The sequence below is a fragment of the Meriones unguiculatus genome, chromosome 1 (assembly GCF_030254825.1).
Source record: "Meriones unguiculatus strain TT.TT164.6M chromosome 1, Bangor_MerUng_6.1, whole genome shotgun sequence".
Lineage (NCBI taxonomy): Eukaryota > Metazoa > Chordata > Mammalia > Rodentia > Muridae > Meriones > Meriones unguiculatus.
Genome location: NC_083349.1, coordinates 166,670,218 through 166,693,453, shown reverse-complemented (window position 1 = coordinate 166,693,453; position 23,236 = coordinate 166,670,218). Strand labels below are relative to the sequence as shown.

At 42.3% G+C, this 23,236-nt stretch overlaps 1 protein-coding gene across 6 annotated transcripts in view; it reads right to left on the bottom strand.

The window, feature by feature from the left end:
* Opcml (opioid binding protein/cell adhesion molecule like) overlaps positions 1-23,236 on the bottom strand; it is a 1,127,739-nt gene that overhangs the window by 14,577 nt on the left and 1,089,926 nt on the right. For 3 of the 6 annotated variants that reach the window (XM_060371165.1, XM_060371160.1, XM_060371179.1), the window contains 4 exons: positions 7,981-8,118; positions 7,466-7,586; positions 6,854-7,005; positions 5,930-5,956 (listed from right to left, as the gene is read on the bottom strand). In XM_060371165.1, coding sequence (XP_060227148.1) covers positions 5,930-5,956; positions 6,854-7,005; positions 7,466-7,586; positions 7,981-8,118 — 438 coding nt within the window. The remainder of the gene's footprint in view (positions 1-5,929; positions 5,957-6,853; positions 7,006-7,465; positions 7,587-7,980; positions 8,119-23,236) is intronic. The other 3 variants (XM_060371161.1, XM_060371171.1, XM_060371167.1) reach the window with 3 other exon arrangements.

The window sequence follows — 23,236 nt, the reverse complement described above, 5'->3', positions numbered from 1 at the left end:
GAGCACATAGGACCCAGCCTGTTAAGTACCTGGCGGGGAAAAGCAAGCCTGTAAGCAGCCTGAGCTCTGAATATACAGTCTCCGTGGCAAACTTTTCCAGCAGGAAGGAATTTTCAACCACTAAAATGACAAGGCCCCCTTGGGGTTTGTGACAGCCAGTTAGGAGGTGCTACTAAAGAGAAGGGAACCTGTGGGAAGATGATCACCCTGGTCAGATGCATGCTGTCGTTTATGAATAGGGAGAACAAATTGGGGGAGGGGCCACTGAAGTCCATTGTCCAAGGCTCCTTGGTTAACAGGAAAAGAAATCAAAATGAGGTGGAGGGTTCTAGTTAGAGGGTGCAGCTGGAAAGTAACGCACATGCTGAATTGGAGGGGACCCAAGGGAGGAAGCAATAGTAGCTGCTTCTGTTAGGAATGCAGGAAATAAGCGGGTGATAGCTCAGTTTTCAAAAGCCTTAAAGGTACAGAATCATAAGACTTTCTCTGTGCCTACTGCTCTTCCATGGGCATAAGATTCACTAAATAACTTGCTTACAAGTCACATTCCCTGGGCCATTCATCAAGATTTGATTAAGTGGTTCCAGATTAAGGCTCACAAATTTGCATTTTTAAGACTCCCCAAGTAAGTTTAATGCAGGCTTAGAAATGCAGCCTCTATGATGCTTCCAGACATGGATGACCTTTCCAGCCTTCACTGTTATCTTTCCCTTGATACTGACCTGTGGGGCTTGTGTAGAGGAGCCAGGAAGAGATAAGGTGGCTAGATAAGAAGGAAGTCATTGCCTGGTGATCATAAGACTGAGAAGCAAGCTTTGGAAGGCAGGGGGTGGGGAGGATGGGTGGGGGAATCTGGAATGAAAAGAATCTGGGTGTTATGAAGGAGAGAGATCTTGAGAAACTGAGGTAAATGGGGCTTGAGCAAGTAAAGGATGCTAATCCTGATAATGCGGTCATTGGAGCATATGCTGGCTCCTTTGTGCTCACTCTTCATATGTCCCTGGAGCCATTGACTTAAAGAGTGGTTGTTCAGGGCACTTTGATGACAAAAAGGAAAGAGAAGACAGAAACAGTATTGTGTGGGGCACAGTATGAAAGCAGGGGCAGCGAATCAGGGTTGTGCCAGGAACAGTGTGAAGGCAGGGGTACTATATGGGGCACAGAGGGCTTTGCCCACAAGTACTGCTGAGTGGCTTGGACAAGAGCTAGTTACTGCTAGAGTCAGTTGAAGGAACTATAGTTTAGAAATCTAGTCAGCTATGCAGATTTATCCCAGCCATTAGAGAGAAGCTAGAAGTTTGGTCACTGAGTCTCTATGAGGACCTAGTGGCATAACTGCTGTGAGGATGCTGATGCTTCACCTGAGGAAAAATCCCAGAGCCCAGGTGTTGCCTTAACTAGAGTGTTTGGGATGACAAGATTCCAGTGAATTGTCCCTATGCCTGATATCTAGCTCTTCATGTAACTAATTTTTGTTCCTACAATTACATGGATGATGTATGAGAAACCTGGTTTTCTCTCTGCACCATCCTCCTCTCTTTTGACTTTGTGTGCATTTGTTGTTCCTCCTGCGGGTTCCAATAATGCTTGTGTTTATGTCTCATTAAGCACATTGCGGTACTGTGGTACTGGATGCAGTCAGGCCCCAAATTGTCCTTCTTCACTCTCTTAAGGACAGAGGGACAGGGCCTCTTGCTCATGGTTCAGAGGAGGCAGAGGAGGTTGGCACAAGAGACAAAAGTGTGCCCAATAGGCTGAGTCTGGCTGCTCTCTGCTACACATAGGGTTGTCAAGACCTCAAGGGGTCCCGGGCTCCAGGTGGACTTTGAAATGACTGTATCTGTTCAGTAAAGCTAATGAATGCACAGAGCATGCTACTTCTCTATCACCCAGGAGGGCGGCCTCCATCTTTAAGGTCCTGGATCATATCATGTTGGTAGAGACGATCCGTGGTAGCTTGAATGAAAATAGCCCCCATAGGCTCTCAGGGAGTGGCACAATTAAGAGGTGTGGGCTCTTTGGCCTTGCTGCAGGAAGTATGTCACTTGGGGTAGGCTTTGGGGTTTTGAGTACTCAAGCCAGGCTCAGTACGTCTCTTCCTGCTGCCTGCCAGTGAGGATGTAGGCCTCTCACTTGCCTCTTCAGCACCATGTCTGCCTGTATGTCACCATGCTTCCCACCGTGATGACACTGGACTAAACCACTAAACTGTAAGCCAATCCTAATTAAATGCCTTCCTTTATAAGAGTATCCCTGGTCATAGTGTCTCTTCACTAGAAACCCTAACTAAGACACCGTCCTTTGGAAAAGGTCTTGTATTCTCATTATTTCTCAGATTCTGTACAGAGACAAAGAACTGAAAGCAAGAAAGCTACCAACCTTTTTCTGTCCTTGTACTTTGCTAAGCTCTGAGGAGACAACCTTGGTGTATAGTGTCTGTCACACTGATCTCGCTTCTTCCTGCTGCTATGGCTAGTTTCTTCTCTGCATCCTGCTCCTTTTTCCAGCTCCTGGGCCCAAGCGAGTAGGCCATATAATGTGCTATCTGAGTTGGCCTCTGCCTGAGGCCCTGTCTCTCTGGCTTTGTGACAGGAAGGTGACTCGTACGATGACAAAGAAGCATTGCACACTGTCACTAACCACTGATCACTAATCACTAACAATGTTGATCATCCACTGCCTATGTTTCTTCACTTTTTCCAGTCATTTTCTCCTTTTAGTCTCCTCTCTCACCCACTGTTTCCATAGCCTTGCATTTTTGTTTTGTTTTGATGATTTTTTTTTAAACTTGCTTCTATTCCATTTGTTTTTTGTTTATTGCTTTTTACAGGCAGAAATATAACAGTGGATGAAGATAAGCATGAAGTGTTGGGACCACAGAGGCAGAGTCAAGGCAGACTGTCAAATACCAGATATAGACCACACATAGTTTGTAAGAGGGGATACAAATACATACTTAGGCTTTGGACATGTGTCTGGAAAGTATGATATACGGGTTCTAGATGTGAAGGTTGTCCTTCTTAAGAGCTAGTTTTAGAGAAGATGGTTAGAAAAAGAGAGAATCTGGTATAGAAGATGGCCCAAGAGGGCAACTTATTGATACGTGCTCCCATACCAATTGGCTATAAGCATATCACATGGGCTGAAATAAAGTAGAACTCAAGCACTGAACTCTACTGAGAATTAAAATGTCTGGCTCAAGTCACAGTTCACATGCTTATAAGCCTATGTCATTTGAGTTATCTGCTTCAGCTCTCAATTGCCACACATGTGAAATCAGATCAGGAGACATTTAGCACATACTTTATAGGCTCAATAAGGGAGAGAGCCATGAAGAGACCCAGTGTAGTGGTCCTATACATCTCAGTAGTTGATGACTATAATTAGGTATACTTAAGGGCCATTGAAGAGAGGAAAAGCCTTGTGGTCAGCAGAAAGGGCAAGCCTACTAGACCCTGACTTTTCTCTGTGGCTGAATCTATGTCCATTAGTCCTAGCATCAGAGTAAGCCTTTCTGTTGACCACAGAGGACATCTTACCTCAAGGACCATCATGGGGAAACATCGCAAGCTCACTGACAGAACTTTTCGAAGCAACCATCCAAGGAGCAACACAGGTTGAACACTAAAACTCTCTGAGACACACTCCTGACTCAGGTAATGACATCTCTGTTCCTGACAGCCAAGCTTTAGGCATCATGAATACAATGTTTTGATCTTGACTTATATTCATTCTTCCATAAAATTTTCTTTGACCAGCTACTGGTCTAGCTACTGGTCAAAGTGGCTCTCCAAGACAGATCATAGATGTATAGCTAGACACAGTTCCTACGTCCATGGATCTTGTAGGATTAAGGGGAAAAAGACTTTTATCAAACTACTTGAAAGAAAAATTGCAATTTGAGGATACAGGGTATAGAATCGGGGTGTCTACCTGTTGTGTCACAATATGCTTGTCCCTCAGAACCTCAAGTACCTGTGCTTGAGTCAGGTATTGAATGCATACTTGCTGAATGAACACTAGCTTTTACCCACTGTGTGAATACAATGGGCAAATCAAGATGTGACAGGTAGGTATGGGTGGGTGTGTTGATCTTCACAGAGTCAAGGGAAGCCTTCCTTCAGCTGGATGGAGGTGGACTCCAATTAGGAGGTGTAAGACCAGTGACTTATAGGCTTGGAGTGTGCTGTAGTTAAAGGGCAGAGGAGACTTTGGAGAAAAGGAAAGCAGATGTCCTTCTGGTCAATAATTCTGGCAGGTACATGACTAGAAAAAGTGATCACATGAGCCAATTAACAGTGAGCATTGGAAGACAGGAAAGAGTATAGCATTCAGCATCTACAGAAAATGTCCAGTAGTTGTAGCTATTTGGTGAACTTTGCCCTACTGATAATTCATGATCATCCAAACTTCAGCTCAGTAATCAGGCCAAAGCCTGAACTTCAAATCACATATATACATTGGTTTATAGATTAAATCTCTCATCAGCCTTTTGAGACAGGCAAAAAAAATCACAACAGCCTTGTTGAGAAAAAAGAATGATCAAGGGATTAACTGACATGTGGCTGAATTTAGATATGAATCTATGTCTGTACTATGAACTGATTTATTATGTGGTCTAGCCATCTGCATGACTATATTTGGATATGGAATCTATAAGAAGGTACTTAGGTTAAATGAGGTCATAAGGATGGAGCCCTAGCTAGCTTTTTTCTCCTCTCTCTTCTTTATGCTTTTATCTCTCTATCTTCTTATTTCAGTTGGAGCACAGAAAAAAAAAGGTTATACGAGGACACAAGTGATATTTATAAATGACACAACTCATTCCCTGTTGATAGCAGAAAAAGAGAAGAAGTCAAGTACTTAAGTCAGCTGGTCACCATTTCTAGGCCCTTCTAGTGGCCATATTCTCTCAACTTTTGCAACTTTCTTAGCCGAAGAAGTGAAAGAAGGTCATAGTCTGGAGAGTAAATCTTACCCTTTCTTTTAGTGGTACCATGACTAAGGGACAGGAACTTATGACCCTCAAAATTTGGCAGGGTATGTCTTTGATAGTCATGAATCTACAACTGTGCAAATTAACAGTAGAAAAAAAATGCTATAATTTCCCATAAAATGGAGGTAAACATGTCTTAGGCAAGTAGAGCTGCCTGGCTTTCTCCAAAGGGTGTAGAGCTGGGTACTAGGCTTACTGTCATCCTAATGTTTGAGTATGTGGGTGAAGATATTTTTGTCATCTCTTTTGATTATTCTCTGGGTAAACACTCTGGTATATGATGAAGCGCCTGGGTCTGGGACTTATCTAATACTTATCCTTCCCCTGTCTATATTTTGGCATTACCATACTCCTTGGTCCTATTACTATTAGTATGTAAAACGGAGGCAATATCTTGTCCCAATCAGCTCTGACTTAACTCCAAGAAAGCAAGAAATATTTAGTAAATAACAGATGAAAAATAACCCTAAGAACTTCCATTTTAAATAAAAAATTTAGTACTAAGCCAGCATCCTTCTTTGTATTGGTAAAAGGAAAACAAAACAAAAACATTCATAGGAGGAGAATTTGACCCTAGAAACCATCATGTAATAATCTGTTTGGTCTGTGGGCTGGGTTCCTGTCAATTGCTTCTTTATGTACAGATATATCAAAGGGTTCATCCTTGTTAGTGATGACCCAGTAGATGTTTATTATGGGGTGGCAGAGTGAGTTTACTTCCTGAGATCCTTAAACAAATTACCCTAAGTGTTTGTGAAAGCCATTGTATTCTACATGCTTGTTATCTCACAGGTCAAGCCACACCCCTTTGAAATCTACTATAGAGAAGATAATAGGGAAAGGAGCAGGCAAGCCTATTTTTGAAGTCGGCTTAAAATACAAGATCATAGGCATTCAGGCAGGCAGAGGAAGGGAGGAGCATGCTGTACCCACCTGCCACTGCTGATGAGGGGCTTATTTCTAAGACACACACAGCACAATGCACACACAATGCAGAGAGAAAACAAAAGACATAAATCACACATTTCAGATGGTTGGTGGACAAAGTTCAGTACATGTCAAGCTTGCTACATCTGAGGTGAACATGGAAAAATGGGTTTCTCTTTATCCTGTTCATCAGATGCTTTCCTGTCATCAAACCTCAGCAAATAAAGACATACACACATATATGAAATATCACTGTAAGCTGACTTTGGTCTATGGAATGAAATGCTGTATGAGAATATGGACACAGCAGTATGGCAAGATAGGATGATGAAGGAGAAGGGCTTTAATAGCAGCCAATCATGGCCCCCCAGACAACTCCAACCATGGGGAGAAACAGACCTTGAGAAAATGGTCTGAGCTTTTACAGGGAATAGAAGGGTATCTTGATGAGGGCTCAGCCTTCTATTCCCCATTTAGTTCCTTGTATGAGAATGTGGTCTGGTGATCTACATGAGAATCAGGAGTACAAGAGTTGATGTCATCTAGGACTGTGGTTATTGGAGCACCGACTCTTATGGAAGTTATCACGTCTTACAATTGCTCCTCATTTATTCCCACAAACTTCTGTCTTCTCATTTGTCTTCAGATGACACTGCTGTTGAACCGTCCCATGCTTCTCTGTCTTATATGGAATTTACAGTCACAGTGGGTTCCTAATTTGGTTTACTCCTTTTGAAAAGGGGCAAACCTGGCCAGCATAAATTACCTTGGAAACATGACTGCATGGCATGCCAGGGGAACAGCAGGGAGGAATGTTCTTTAGCTAAGGGTGGTGGGTTGAACAATATGGATGAAAACAGGCCAAGCTCCCAAGCTCCTGGAGCTCCCTCACATGGCCAAGTCCTGTAGATCCAGGCTTCCTGCACTCACCATACAGTGTGATGCTGGCATTGGTGTTCCCAAGCTTATTTGTGGCCACACAGGTATAATTCCCATAATCCTTCTCTGAGACATTGAAGAAAGTCAAAGTGGATATGCGTCCTTTGTTCTCAATCCTCACCCCATCCAGGCCGGTGGCTAACCTGCAGTAGGAGAAAGCACTTTGATCTGGACCCACCAGGCAAGGAAAGCAACAGGTATTAAGAGAAGGCAAAGGTGAGTCCAAGAATTACTGCAATGAGGTCCTCTTTAAATGCCTTTTCTTCTCACTAGCCCAGCCCATCAACACAAGCCTTAAGTGCCATATCCTCTATGAGGAGGGGAAAAAAGAATAGTCACACTCAAAAGACAACTCACTAAAAGATGTCATGTCTATAACTAACCCAAGTTTCTAAAACAAGGTCAGTTCATTTGTTGAGTTCCCCAACTTCCTTCACTTTTATTTCTCTTCTCACTTCTGATTTAAAAGGAGACTTGGTTAAAAGGAACTTATAACATGTTTTTAACTTGCTTTATTTTTCCCGTGGAGTTTATTACCCTCCTTCTGGGGGATGCATGATCAATCAGCTCTGCTTCAGAGCTGCCCCAGCTCTTTCCATGTACCTGGTATCTTCCTTGAACCACTGGAATTCAGCCATGGGGACAGCAGACGCTTCACAGCTCAAGATGCCCTTCTGACCGACTGAAACACCAGTGTTCTTGGCTTTTGAGATATACGGAGGGTCTGTGGAAACAAAAGCAAGCAAGCAAGCAAGCCAAAAAATATGTGATTCCAGGAAGAAGACATATTTGTTTACCTGTGACACCCCTCCTCTTAATAAAACAATAATTTATTTTAAGAAGATGTTACATTTAAATGTTAAGATACTACATTTGTCTCTCAGGCCTTCAAATCAATTCTAATTTAGTCATAGTCCCCACTTGCTGAAAGCTCTGACAGTCCCAGGAAGACTCCAGCTATAAATGACAACCCAGGTGATGATGAGCAGAGCAAGCTGCCCTTCCTGTTGGTAGGCTCTTGAGTGCAGGGCTTTGAGAAGAGGGCGGTCACTTCAAGCTGGTTTGTTTAATCCTTGCCCCCTTAACCCATGGAAATCCAGGACCACAGATCAACTCACAGTTTACAGTGATTTTTACTTTCCGCACATCAGGTGCTGCAACATCATTCAAGGCGCTGCATTCATATTCCCCGGACTGGTCACGCTTGATGTCAGAGATTTCCAGGTATTCATCTTCGCTCACAAAGCCCTGGCCTTCTGGGAAGAGAGCGATGGGAAGAAAACAACACAGAACCGTTAATCTAGGGACAGAATCATTATTCAATATTAGAGTAGAAAGTGAAAAGGCAAATACTTAGAACAGGGTTGAACATCCAACAAGAGATAGAATGCTACAAAGTAAGACATTTTCTGATGGAGCCTTGGATAAGTGTATTTGCAGGCAAATCACTTTAACATTTTTAGGACATTTTATAATAATGAGCTATCAATATTTTTCTTTAATGATTATTATAAGAATTAGTGAAGAAAGTACATTATAAATACTTTAGTAGATTAATAAAGTTTGAAAGTTTAAACAGATTTGTCATGATCAACAGTATAATAAAACACTGCAAGTAACTTGAGGATTTTATAAACAACACTTTATGTATAGAACTGGATTTGTATATAAAATATAAGCTAACTAACTCCTTGTAGTAAAAGATAAATGTAATGTATTTTACATTTTAATACTAATAAATTTAAAGTTGCTGCTTTACTTTCAACCTTAGACAGATAATAAATAACTAGCGATTGAGCCATTCCACAATATATGTGTGTGTGTACATATATATATATATATATATATATTCTGTACATGATAAATAAATGCAATTTTAGTTGTCACTTTAAAATTTAAAAATTTAAGCTATAGTGGAGTAGACTATAGAATTGTGGTACATGTGGAAATGCTTGAAAACTTGTCAAAATAAACATGACTCTAGGTCCACATTGCAATGCACCTATGGACCTATAGTTAGCAGAATACCCCAGAGATTCCATACCTGGGTTATCCAGAAGGACTCAGTCTTACACACTTACAAAGTTAGCAGTTTGATATTTAAAATATTTGAACATTGAAAAAAATCTGCTTCACTTTGTTATTGAGTGCTGTTACCACAGCCTGAACTATTACTGTTACCCTTCATCCTATTCCCTGGTTCATTGCAAGGAAAACAAACATCCTTTCTCTGAGCTCTGTCAAAATACTATGCTCCTCTGAAAACTCAGAAGTGTGAATGCCAAAACACAGAGTCAGTTTCCTTTCTCATGGACATGAGGCCTGATCTTCTGTGCTCTTGAGACTTAGTTTGAAAGTTTAACAAAGATGAATCATATGTCTTCTATTGAAAATGAGTTGTCTGACCCATGGAGGATTTTTAAAGCGTAAAAAAAGAATGAAATTAAACATGCCCAATTGAACCTCTGTCTACACTATTACTTTGTTATTTTGGCAATGAATAAATGTGGGAGGATAGAATGTTTGGCTATCTTTGGTAAGACTCCCTTATTCTCGCTTTGTTTTCTTGTTTTTCTTTTCTTTTTTTTAAATTAATTTATTCAATATATAACCTGATTGTATCCCCCTCCTTAGTTTTTTCTTTATCTCACCCTTCTTACATCTTCATCTCTATCTCTGTCCCCTAGTTCCCTAGTCCTCAGAAAGGGGGAGCCCTCCTCCATTCCCAACTTACCCCAGACTATCAAGTCTCTTTAGGACTGCCTGCATCTCTTCCTCTGTGGCCTGGCAAAGACACCTCAGCAGGGAGAAGTGATTGAAGATAAGCCAACAGAGTTCACTTCAGAATCAGCCCTTGGTCCCCTTCCTAGATGACCCACATGGAGACTGAGCAGCCTATCTTCTATATCTGAGCAGGGGTCCTCTCCATTTGTGGTCCTTGGTTGGTACATCTCTGCAGGCCTTTTGGGCCCAGATTTGTTAGCTGTGTTGGTCTTCTTTTCCAGCCCCTGACCCCTCCTGGTCTTTCTATCCTCCCACTCTTCCATAAGACTCCCTGCGCTCTGCCCAAAGTTTGGCTGTGAGTCTCAGGATTCCCTGGAGCATGGAGTCTTTCAGAGGACATCTGTGGAAGTCTCCTGTCCTGTTCCCTCTCATCAACCGCTTTAGGTGTCTATTCTAGTCACCCTTTTGAATGAGAATTAAGCATCTTCCTTAGGGTCACAATTTTTAAAAAAAAGAGGTAGAATCTAATGGGACGCTTTTAGATGGATGAGATGTGAACTTGGAGATGATAAGGGGGCACAGCTCCCCTAAACTCCTTCCTCCCCTAGCTATGAAATGAGTGGTACAAAATGAGTGGTTTTGATCTGGATTATGTTTTCTCCATGATATGCTGTGGCATCACGGGACCACACGAACTTTAGTTCCTTCAGCCCACGAGGCACAGAAAGCCTGTTTTTCATCATGTTCTGATCATCTCAGGCATCTGTTCTAGAAATGTGAATCTGGCTCAGTCTGTGACCTAGTCAGTGGGTAGAAAGATGTACTGAGTTGCCCCCTCATTCTGAAATTTGCCTGAACTGCATCTCCAAGGTTGCAGGAGCTCAGAGGACCTACCAAGGCTGAGATAAAACCTCTGAAACTGTGTTTCCTATTGTCTCTCTATGACTTGATATAAAACATGCATCTCCACAAACTGGCCTCTTTGCTGAACAATTGGAAGAGACTCAGCGAGGATGATTTACATGTTCGTAATTATGTTGAATGATGGATGAAATTTTGAAAGCACACCAATTAAGATTGCTGAATGGCTGGAGCCCTAGGAGACTTCAGGACAGAAGCTTTCTCCGACCTTTCTAATACTGACTGTAAACATCTGACTCTGTGCTTCAGCAAAGGAGCAGGATGAAGAGTTTGAGGGAAGCACAAGACTAGACAGCAGAAGGATGGAAAGATGTACCAAAATGGGGACAGCAAGAGAAGCAGAGCTGGGACATGCAAGATGCCTGGGATCTACATGATGGTGAAGACACATTTGAAGGAATTTCTTTTAATAAAGGCTACCTGATATAATATCTTGCTCTGAAAAAAGACATTAAAACCGGAGTATGGGAGTATGGGTTCGTCCCCCAATTTTTCTTTAAGTGTGATGTTCCACCTCAAGCCAAGAACCCAGAAGCATTATACATCTGCCAAACACCTTGATAAACCGTCACTAAAGTTTTTTTTTTTCTTAAATAAGAGTTATTTCTTTGGAAGAATGGTAGTAGTTCAAGATGATAATTCGTTTCATTGTAGCAACTAGACTGAGATCTACGTAGCTAGAAATGGGGCCCTTCATCTAGGGTATGAGAGGATATCAATTATGACCCAGGATATGTGCTTAGGTTGAGTGGGCAGGCTTCATGTTTCTATGGCCACAGTTGCAGGTTCTCACAGAATAAGGCCACAGAACAAAGAGAGCCCAACTTTATCACCCAGGCTCACCTCTGAATGAAGATGTAGACAGAAATTAATCAAGAAGAAGGATGCTTGGTCGCCTTATTGTTCCTGCAATCACCAACAGTCATCTAACTCAAGCCCATTAATATACAGGATTTGTGTTGGACACTTTGTGTTTGTGAGTGGCAGGGGTGGGGACGAGACACAGACAATACAGGAAACAAAAATAATTTCCTGAGCCCAAAACTTCAAGCAGATTGTACTTCGCTCTATCTTTAGCTTGATATTTCCGTTCTTTGCTATTTCCAGATCTCTCACAGAAGGTCTAGGAGAGCAAGAAGATATTTCACAGCTGGAAGTAATGTAAGTATTAGGGGATGAATAGATTAGACAGGAAGTCCGAGGAGACACCCACAGGCCCAATGACCTGCTTCTGCTCTCTTCTCTCCTGAGCCCCAGCTGGCTGCATGTAGGCCATCTGTCTTCCATCCGATCTTCTTTTTTGCTTCTCCAGCACACTCCTTAGGGCACAGTTGGAAGGAAGAGAGGTCAAAGACTTCAGCCTTCCATGTTTGGGAGATTATTGTTCTAGACAGAATGTTACTCCTCTCTCTGAAAACCCCTGGGGACAGTGGTAGAAGGAGTCCTTTCTTCTCTCTCTTGACTATACTGTTCATTTCATCAAAGCCACCGCCTTTCTCTTGAGGCAGGTCCAGCCCAGCTCATCTATGGAAATGATGAAGTCACTTCAGGTGATCCACATCCCTGCTGTCCTTCTCTACATGCTATTTACAGCTGCAGGTCTAGCTGCAGAAACTGCTCTGTGAAGCTGCACACCAGCACAGCTATACCATGACACCTGTCAGGAGGTGACACCAAGGAAAATGCCCTGAGGTTGAGAGCCTCAGACAAGCAAATGGCAGGAAGTAATGCCAGAGGGGATCTGGAGTATCGGGAGGGAGGCACAGTAGGAAAGGAAAGGTGTGGGATGGGGAGCTCCGAGGAAGAAAAGCCAAGAGGAAATAATAGGTAAGACAGCCATCAGTGGTGAGAGATGGTAAGCTCCACAGAAATGTTTTTACACACATGGGGGCTGTCCATGAGGCGCAGCAATAGCAGCTGTTACTGATGATGCCCAGGTGTACTGAATTTGGGAGGTTGGGGTCATGCACAAGTTGATGGTGTGCAGACTTTTGACCTATCACCCCACACTGAGGCTTTTTAATCTACCCAGGGAAATAGCCTTTGTCTTTTTTTCTGAAGCTAGGTGGCAAGTCAAGCTATTAAAGAATAAACGTTCATTGAATGTTTATGACAAATTCTGTTAATACTCAACAGAAATTCACATGATGAGAAAAACATCAGCAAAAAATTTTATTATGTAAAATTTTGCCAAATCTTTTTCTACACTGGAGCCACATAGTTGTTGATCTACCCTGGACACCTTGTGCAACTCCCTGCTTCTTTCTTTCTAGAAAATGCACATTTGCAACTTGTTTAATCAATGCTCAAGGCTTTCTGGTTATGAGTGTGCTTGGCAAGTGTCCACAGGATCACTGCACCATAAAGGAAGGTTCCTGAGTGCCAACCTTATTACTGAAGCAGAATCTGCATTTTAACAGGCTCTCTTAGAAGCTTATTGCTATTCATATTTGGGAGGCAGAGTTCTAGGCACTGTTCACTGAGATACTTTGTTTTCTTGCTCCTCTCTTTCCCTTGACATTCATTAGTACTATTTCCCATTAGATTTAAGTTTGGACTGGTAGAATAAGTTGATTTGAGCGAGTGCTCTCTGCCAACTCCATCTTAGGCTGACACCAGAAGAGCGTCTATTTCTTTGGGCTTACTAAATTGACTCTTGTATTAGCTTAAGGAGAGCTACACAAGTCAAAGTAGAAAATAGAATATATTTTATATATAAGTAAAAATTTCTCTAAACATGTCTGACATTTTCTACTTGAGGTAGAAAATTTTCAAGTCTCCTAAATTCTACCCTGAGGTAGATAACCAGAATTTTTTAATATAAAGATTTAATTTATATAATAAAAGTTTAATAATATATAAATTAAAATATAATGTAAGAGCATAATCGTGCTTAGTCACGTCATGTTTAAGATTCCAAAGGCTGCAAAACCCAGTGTAACTGTGGAGGTTCTCTGTAGACAGTCCAATTCTATAATGCCACTGAGAACCACCACTGGCCTAAAGGGATTTCCACACAAAAGTCTCTTGGGAAATAGATTTCTTCATGCCTTGTCTTTTGGTAAGTGCACCCAGTTGTTCAATTTGTGAGGTCTTGCTTTGAATATATATTTATACATGAAACATCTTCTCATCTTGAGAAATGCAGACTCTGTATGAAAACATTGCTGCCTATGCTTTCCTTACTTCCGTGTTAAAACTGGGCTTCCCTATTTTATGAAACTTATGATTTTTAACCTTCTCCTTGATTTTTTTCAAGGTATTGGCAAGAAAGAAATGATGTTTGCAATGGCTATATTGTTTATTTAAAAGTTACAATTTTGTTTAATACAAAAGTGCGCTTATAAATTGTTCAAATAGAAAAATAAATGTAAACAATGCATCCAAAAAAAAAAAAAAAGAACAAACGTTTGCTCTTCACCATGGAGAGCACCATGTTTACAAGGAAGCATGCACTAGCTGACTTGTCTCTTGGTTGGAAATCTTGAGGTGGACTTCTGGAACAAGGTAAGATCTCAGGAAGAACACACCTCACAGCTTCCTGTTGTGAGGCAAATGCAGTGTGTGAAAAGGTTATGTAGTGTTGCATGCCCAAATACTACCATTCTACTTTCCTCCTCTGCAGAATTTGTGCCAATAAAACATATTTCTCTCTCTCTCTTTCTGTCACACACACATACACACACACAGGAGACAACAACTGATTAGAATACAGCTTTCCATCTTTCAGGTTAGACAAGAGCTGGACTCAGAATCCAAGGCTGACCCAGTTTTTTAACACTGTCTGTGTGGACTGAAGATAGCCAGGGCAGCAGAGTAGGGACACATGACATCATACCTAAGCACTAGCATAAAACTGAGCCTAAGCACTAGAGTGACCAAAAGTCCAGACTCACAAGGACCCAGTACCTACCAGGGTGATTCAGGAAAAATGAGCCCACAAGGATAATCCTTATTTCTGCATCACAGACATGCATCTTCTTAATCTAAGTCAATTCTGTCTCTGCAATTAACAAGTGCCTTAGTCACAGATATCTCATGGGTGAGACAAAGTGAATGGAAAAAAGAAATGCTGCCTTCTATAAATTTGATGGCTCCAACAATATATTTTTCTCCTTCCCACAGATCTTCTGGAATCACTCTCAGCCTTATGCCTCCTATTACAAGAGATCCCTTCTTTATTTACTTTATTTTTAGATTTTATTTATTTATTACAATTTATTCACTTTGTATCCCAACTGCAGCACCCTTCCTTGTCTCCTCCCAGTTCCATTCCCCCCCCTTCTCAACCTATTCCCCTCTCCTAGTCTCCTGATAGGGGAGGACCTCCTCCCCTTCTATCTGACCCTAGCTTATCAGATCTCATCAAGTCTGGGTGCATCATCTTCCTCTGTGGCCTGGCAAGGCTGCACCCCCCAGAGGGAGGTGATCAAAGAGCTGGCCACTGAGTTCATTTCAGAGACAGCCCCTGCTCCCCTTACTAGGTAACCCATTTGGAAACTGAGCAGCCTATAGGCTTCCTTTGAACAGGGGGTGTAGGTCCTCTCCATGTATGGACCTTGGTTGGAGAATCTGTCTCTGCAGGGCTCCCTGGGACCAGGTATTTTGGCTTTGTTGTTCTCTTTGAAAAGTTCCTAACCCCTCTAGGTCTTTCTATCTCCCCCTTCTTCCATAAGGATTCTGGCACTCTGCCCAAAGTTTGGTTATGAGTCTCAGTCTCTCCTTTGATACCCTAGTGGGTAGAGTCTTTCAGAGGTCCTCTGTGGAAAGCTCCTTTCCTGTTTCTTGTCTTCTCCTACTTCCAATGTCTATCCTGAAATTTCACCTCATACCCATCAGAATGGCTAAGATCAAAAATTCAAGGAATGATGCATGCTGTGGAGGTTGTGGAAAAGGCTGAATCCTCCTCCATTACTGGTAGGAATGTAACCTTGTACAACCACTTTGGAAATGAATCTGGTGCTTTCTCAGAAAATTAGAAATAGTGCTACCTCAAGATCCAGCTATACCACTCCTAGACATATACCCAAAAGATGCCCCACCATTCAGTAAGGACATTTGCTCAACTATGTTCATAACAACTTTATTTGCAATAGCCAGAATCTGGAAACAACCTAGATGTCCTTCAATGGAGGAATGGATACAGAAAGTGTGGTACATTTACACTATAGAATACTACTCAGCAATTAAAAACACGAAATTTGTAGGCAAATTGTGGGGATTAGGAAAGATCATCCTGAGTGAGGTAACCCAGAACAGAAAAACACATATGGTATATACTCACTTATAAGTGGATATTAGCCATATAATATAAGATAAACATACTAAAATCTATAGTTGTGAAGAAGGTAAACAACAAGGAGGACCCTAGGGATGAGGTTCCTTCTTTATTAAAAAATGTTTTTAAAGATTTATTTTTATTTTGTGTGCATGAGTGTTTTGCTGGCATGCATATCTGTGTACTAAAAGCATGCAGCACTCTCTGGGGCCAGAAGAGAGACTCAGATAGCATGGAGCTGGAGTTACAGCTGGGTGCAGGAAATGGAACTCTTGTCATTTGCAAGAACAGCCATTGCTTTGAACCTCTGAGCTATTTCTCTAGTCCCAACAGCTTTCTACTGAGGTTTAGAAACATTGGTAATAAAAGTGAATTAAGACTGAGCTCAGTTCATAGCCCCGCAAATGGGGATTACCTCAGGTAACCTGAGGTTTGAACTGTTTGTTCTTCCTTCCATATAGTAGTTGTCAGTTGACTACATTGCCAATACCTGAACAGGATTGGCATCGTCCACTTGACAGCTCATACATCTGCTGTGTCCTAAACACAGCACATGTTCAGGCAGTCACCAATAGCTGGGAGTTTAGGGACTAAGTCTGTATGATCCTTTCTCTTATTTGCCTCCTTTCTAGTCTACTTCACATTACTAGTCTTTCCTCACCTCTTCTCTTCCCTTAAAAGGCTACTGGCAATAAGGAAGCCTAGACTTCTCCTTAATTAGATAGAGGAGTATGGACTGCAGAGCTACCTTGCCTGCTCCAGGCTCCCAGATACGCTGTTCCTTTCACTGCACTAGAGTTAATGAAAAGTGTGATAAACCCACTATTTCCTTCTCTCTTAATTAATACAAGCAATTGAATTGTGCTAAAGTAATTTGGGTTGGGAAACTGAGCCCCTGGGTCAACGACTCACTTGCTGGCACTGACGAAAAACGCTTTGTCTTGGGCTTAGAGAACTTTCCTCAAGCTGTAGCTGCCAGCACCTGCCCCATCCAGAATGGTGTGCTGGCTGCCTTCCCTGAGGTTGACAGCAAGCTGGATGATGGCAAGGTCAGTGTGCTCCATTGAAATGTAGCTAAGTCCCAGTAGGGGGAGGAGCCTGTCCGTAAGGATACAGCAGCAGCTAGTCAGTGGGTCTCTGCAAGCCTGTTCCCACGTTCCGATTAGAGAAAGCAAGGAACATAGCAAAAGTAAATGAATCAAGTAGCTCATCCAGAATGGATGTGCTGAGAGGAAACAAAGGTTCTGTATGGCATGTGGAGTATAAAAAGGGGATACTCAGCAGACCCACGAGGAAGTGTTTAGAATATAAGGTTCCTTCCCTGCCTCCTATCAGCCAGGCTCAAGCAATTGAGCCTCTTCTACCTCTGTAGGTAGGTCGTGTTTAGGGTGGATCCCATGCATAAGATCCTTACAGTTCCCAGGATAGTCTAAAGAAGAGGCAGGGATGAGAATCCAGAGTCATTGATGTGACTCGATGCCTTTGCTTTCCAAGTGCTGGACTTGCTCATGGGCATTCCTTTTCTGAGATGTCACTCAGGGCCTTGGAGTACAAAAGGCTATGCATAGCCTAGTGTGTTCAGATCTATCCATTGTTGATGTCTCTGGAAAACAATGTCATGAAATTGGCACCAGAAGTTTTATTGCAGGCATGACTGAAAGAGTCTCTGTTGTGATAGAAGGTACTGAGGATGGGGCTGAAGGTAATCACTGCTCTCTGTCAGTCTCCAGTGGCTAGAGTGCCCCAAATTCCCTGGCAGGGAGAATATCCCCTCTCCAAAGCACAGTGAAGATGTCTATTAATTGAGCTGGCTTGTGTTCTCCCTTCTAAGTGAGGCTCAGTATATGTAGGAAGAAGCATGGTACAACACTTTCACAAAATTTTATTTGTTGAGATTATAATTATGTCATTTCCTTCTTCCCTTTTCTCCCTCTAAACCTTTCCATACACTCTGTCTTGCTCTATTGCAAATTCATGGTCTCTTTTTTTAATTAATTGTTGTTACATCCATATACATAAGTAAAACATGCTTAAATATGAGCTGAACAAGGACAGAAACAATAGACGTACAAAAAATGGACAGTCTAGTAGGCCTCACCCCTACACAAAGAACTACAGACAAATAGGAATGCTGAGCACAGTTCCAGGAAAGAGCACACCTATTATTACTCAATACCAAATTGGTCATCCCCGAAAAACATATATACAAACAACATTAGACAGGCTAAGCAAGTTCTAACTATGTACTTAGAGTGCAGCATTTTTAGAACATAGATGATGCTATTGTCCTATTGCGTGTCCTCCTGATGAAAGACACAGATAGTGTGCCTGTGAGCACGTGTCATGTTCCTTTAAATAGACTTATGGGACATGTGCCAGGGAAAGGGGAAAGAGAGAGAGAGAAAGAGAGAGAGAGAGAGACCCATCTACTGAGCACAGTAGCATAGTTGGGTTAAAATGCAGCTATTGACTTGGGCATGGCCACACACCAGCACTTTGGAAGAAGAGGCAGAATGAAGGATGAGTTTTGAGGCTAGCATGATCTACATAGAGTTGAAGTTCAGCCAGGGTGACACAGAAAGACTCTTCCTAATAAATAAATACATAAAAGTATATTGCATTTTAACATAGAGTTGAGTATAAACCACACAAACAACAGTTGAGACCCAAATAGTTAACAGATGGAAGAAAAAAATAATAATCTCTTTAAAATAGCAGGGCTTAAATAGCTAAGTTATTGACAAAGTGTTTAAGAATATTTGAAAGCTGTTATTTATTTTATAAGCTTTTTCTTCTTACTACTATTAACTACACCCTGAGCCAGTAGTTATTATGAATACATAAAAAGTTCAGGTAATTCTTAGCAGTAAGAAATCTGCACACAAGGCAGTGAAGATACTGTATTTTCTCTGAACATGAATTAAGAAGGCTAGACATAATCCTGCGCTAGTCTAAGCAGGCACTGCCTCTCACCCAGATCCAGTTTCTTCAAGAAAACTGCATCTTAGAGGAACAGAATGTTTTGGAGCACAATAGAAATGAGGTCCATTTCTATTGAACACCAGAACTGTTGATGGTATCACTTCACTCAAGTGACTTCTTGACCCATGACTGAGCTCAGAGTCAGAATCAGTCAGGGTCAGCTAACATGCTTTGAGTTCAGTGATTTCTAATAGCAGAGAAAGGTATGGGTGCTATGCCCCTTGCTTTCTTTTTTACTTTTATGTGTTCTAACTCTTTATCCCCATAATTCAATTTAATCTTACCCCACATGGTGACATTTGAGCCAACAAGCCCCCCCTTTATGGTGGTGACCCCATACGGCTCCAACTGAATGATTTCCAGTGTTCTAGTGACAATACAAGGAATTTTTCATGTGTTAGGTGTGAATGAAGTACTGTGTACATGGTAATACCAACGGGATGAAAGTGTAACACACACATTACCTACAGTATATAATACTTTCCAATGACAGATAGTAGCTGTCAATTTGTGTTATCTACCGTATTAAATATCTATTGTTAACTTAGAGTGGAGCACGTACATTCTATTTCCAAAAAAAGTAGCTGGCTGTGTCCACCAGCATCAGCCTCTTATGCCTTCAACTTACTGTATCCCTCAATGGCACAAGTGAAACTGGCTGAGCTCCCAGTCTTCAGTGCAGTCAGAGGCAGTGCTTCTGCCTCAAGTGAGCTATGGGCCCTCAGATGCGTGACTCTGTTGCTCAAGGAAGATCCTGTGTGTGTTTGTTCTCTGAAAGCTCAGAGACCATCACCTGCACACTTCTCTAGTCAGAGGGATAATAAACTGACAGCTGGAGGTTATACCAGCCAGAGAAGCTGCACGATGGAAACCCGGTGAGAATCCAAAGGATCCTGGAAGACAAGGCAGACTAGACGTCAGAGCAGCGCCTTCCTGAAATGGTTTAGATGGGCCCCAGCATTGAAGGAAGCTGCCTTGGGGTCTTTCCAAGCCATGGGAAAATGTCTTTCTGAGGAAGGACAACTCCCCCATTTCTTCAGGGGAGGCCTGCCTACTGTCTGACACCGCTCGCTTCATCTTTCATTTCTTGCTTTTGATTCTTCCCAACAGCGCAGCCATGTGACAATGATGTAAATTAACAACATTCATTAATATGTTTGAAATACTTGTATTTGCTTCCAGGCAAAGCATCCACCAGCCCAGGCCAATTGGCATGCAGGCAACAGCCAGGGACATTCTGCACACTTGGCAGAGCAGAAAGGTCGGAGCTCTGAAGCATTGCGGGGAGATAGCGCCGTTCACACACAAGGCGCATGCACCAGCGGAGAGGCAATGAGAGGGCTGTGCATGCATTCAATCCACGCTCTGCACAGGAGGTAGGAGGGGCCCCGTACAAGCTGCTTTGTCAAGGGCTCTTCTCACCTGGGCTTTGGGCTGTTTTAGGTGATAGTCTAATTCTTGCATCTAACTTCAGCTGTGATTAAGCTGACCTCTACACAAAGGCATCTGTCCTTTCTTGGTGCAGTCACCTTAGCAGCCAATCTGTCCACATGACCTACGGCTCCGTGTCAGTAGATAGAAATACTGGAGACAACATCGAAGCAGACACTAGAAGGCCTGGGATACACCCTCAGTTTTATTACTAGTGTGCTATGTGATTTTGAACATTTTTTTTTTTTTTTAGCAAGCTAAGTCTCATTCTTTTCTTTTTTTTATCAAATAGAAAAATTGCATGGAATAATCTACAAGGTCACTATCAGTTTCAATCTTTCACAACCTTTCCTAACCTAGCAATACGGTTTGTAGCTAGAATCTTAAATAACTCCTTAAGTTCTAGAACTCTGATATTCGCATTGATGGACAGAGTTCCAGGACAGGAGCCCTGGTTCTCCTCCCCAGCAAGGGCACGAGGTGCCTAAAGTCTGGCAGGTTCACTGCAGAACTGATCCATATTGCTTCATTGTGTATGGAGTCTTGATGATGCAGGCCCAAGAATAGAGACACCACTGCAAGGGCAAGGTGGCTCTCTCTGTCTCCGCTTTAGCTGCCTGGTGATTGGAAGGGGGGGGAGGATTTTGACAATTACGAAGGACTGTGTGTGTCTGAAGGTAATGTCCTGTGTTAATGGGGGAAATTAATTCTTTCCTTTCTAAGACTCCTATTCATGCAGATTCTGACAAGTAGCTGTTCTATCTCTCTTCTCCATGGGTAGATACGAATAATGTCTTATAGGTACAACTAATCATCCACTTATGTGATTTGAGGCCCATTTACATGGGTCTGAGGGTACATTCCTGATGTCGGAAAATGAGCCTTCTCTGCTTTTTGCCCTCCTCTGTCTTTACTAAAAATATCCCTTCACAGTTCCATGGTTCTTTTTGCCAACCCTTCTCAACAGATAGCTGGTGTTGAGAGGAGGTAGGGGGATAGGAAAGATAATGCTGCATACCATTCCCCAATGCTTGGTGGTACTGTCCACTATAAGCATTGACCGATGGCTGTACCCGGTCAGAATCAGGTACTGAGGAGCCAAAGCAAGAGAAGAAAGTCAGTTCGAGTCCTTCTACTGCTACTCCCCCATCCTGGACTCCAGCTGCCTCTTCATCTCACCCAGTTTTTCAGTTCTTTTGCCAAATGATATGTTCCTGATGGTCCTTTAGGTCTAGAGAGCGGGGCTTCAGGGAATGTGTTGCCTAACCCCGAGCTGCACTCAGGCTGTGTGGGGTGAGTCTATGTACAGTGAGGTATGGATATGCAAGTTCCGCCTCTGCATTAGAATCTTGAACTGCATTTATTTCTGAGAAAGATAGCTGCTGAGCTCATTCTGATGTGCCTGAAGTCTCAGGCAGGCCAATCTCGAGGCCTTGACCCCAGGCCCTGCTGATCATCCACCTGCCTGTCCTGGGTTTTGGCATTTAGTGGCCAGTCCGCTCAGTGTCTCCATCAGAAATTGCATGCTTTGCTTAGAAGGGATGTGAAACTTCACAGTGTCAAGATACTTCCCATCAATCATACATGGTGGTGTCTTTCGCTTTCTACATTCTATGCACATATGTACAAGCAGATGCACATATACTATAAAAATATCATAATGGAGAAACATCCAATACAGCACAAAAAATGTAGAGCCATCAATTCTTATGCATACCATACCATTTAGGAAATAAACTCAAGAACACCTTTGTCTTTCTTAGCTATCTTAGACTGTCTGTCCCTTATTTCCATACAGATGAATAAAAGGGGGTTAGGTTGGATCATTTCTGAAGTGTTATAGGTCTTATTTTTGATAGTTACTAGCTAGTTTTCAAAAATAATATGTATGCTTTCTAGCCATTGATGTGTGTGTTTGTGTGAGTGTATGCATTGTGTTTGTGTGTGTGTTGTGCCCTGTGTATGAAAGTAAGGGAAACACCTTATCCAAATCTCATGTGAAAAAATCAGAAAGATAAGAAAGCCACCAAAGGCTGGAGCTTAGCAAATCAGAAGACAATTTATCTTGAGAACAAAACAAGTGATATTTACATTATTAAATCACAATTACAAAGCAAATCAGCTGCAGAAGAGAAGAGATCATTTCCATCAATTATTACTGAACTGAACATAATTTTTCAATCACCGGCAGATTGTAAATGGGAGCTGTGGCTCATCCAGGAACTCTTCTATCACAGGAGTTATTAATCAGGTATTAACTTTGTCGAATTAGCAAGGTCACCGACAGGATGAGGAGGGACGCAGGATACAGGGCAGGCAGGAGGTGGCAGCCAGGTTAATTTCTGAGATGGAGGCACAGACCATTCTAGAAAATCAGGGTCAGCCACCTATGTGACTAGTACTGCTGCAGTGTTGAAGGAAGCACTTAGCTGTGCTGTTTTCATCCCCAAAGATCAACGCATGACCAGACAAACATAAATAAGGAATGCATAATTCATTGGCCATTTAACTGTGTCCAAAGAGTGCTACAAGAATGACAGTGTGCTGGGAGTCCCAACCCTGCGCATGCTTCCGAAAAGGGTGAAGCTGAAATTGCTGATTTTGTTGTGGCTTCTTTACCCAGGACCAAACTCAGATTGCCTTGGTCTCTGTGTTACATATGGAGTGAATCTATCTGAAGCTTGAAAGGCTGGTGGAGACCTTTTTGTGGCCCTTTGGTATGCTGGCGTTATACACTGTCTTCCTTATGAGTAAAGGATCTATTTGTCCTGCTTTCTATCTTTCACCACGTAATTGCCTTTCAAACTCTGACCATTAGATTTCTGTGCCACAAGAGAAGTTGCTGCATCTTCCTAGCCTGGTTTGCTCGCCGTGGGGACTGAGTCTTTTGTCCTGTGGGTCAGGACAGGTGATTCTACTGAGGGACCCATTTATACTTTGTGAATGACTGAGATTCTGGCAGCCTACAGGTGCCAGGCAGGCTTTTGCATTTTCACTGCTGAGCATCATGCACAGGGCTTGGTAATAATGACTGCTGT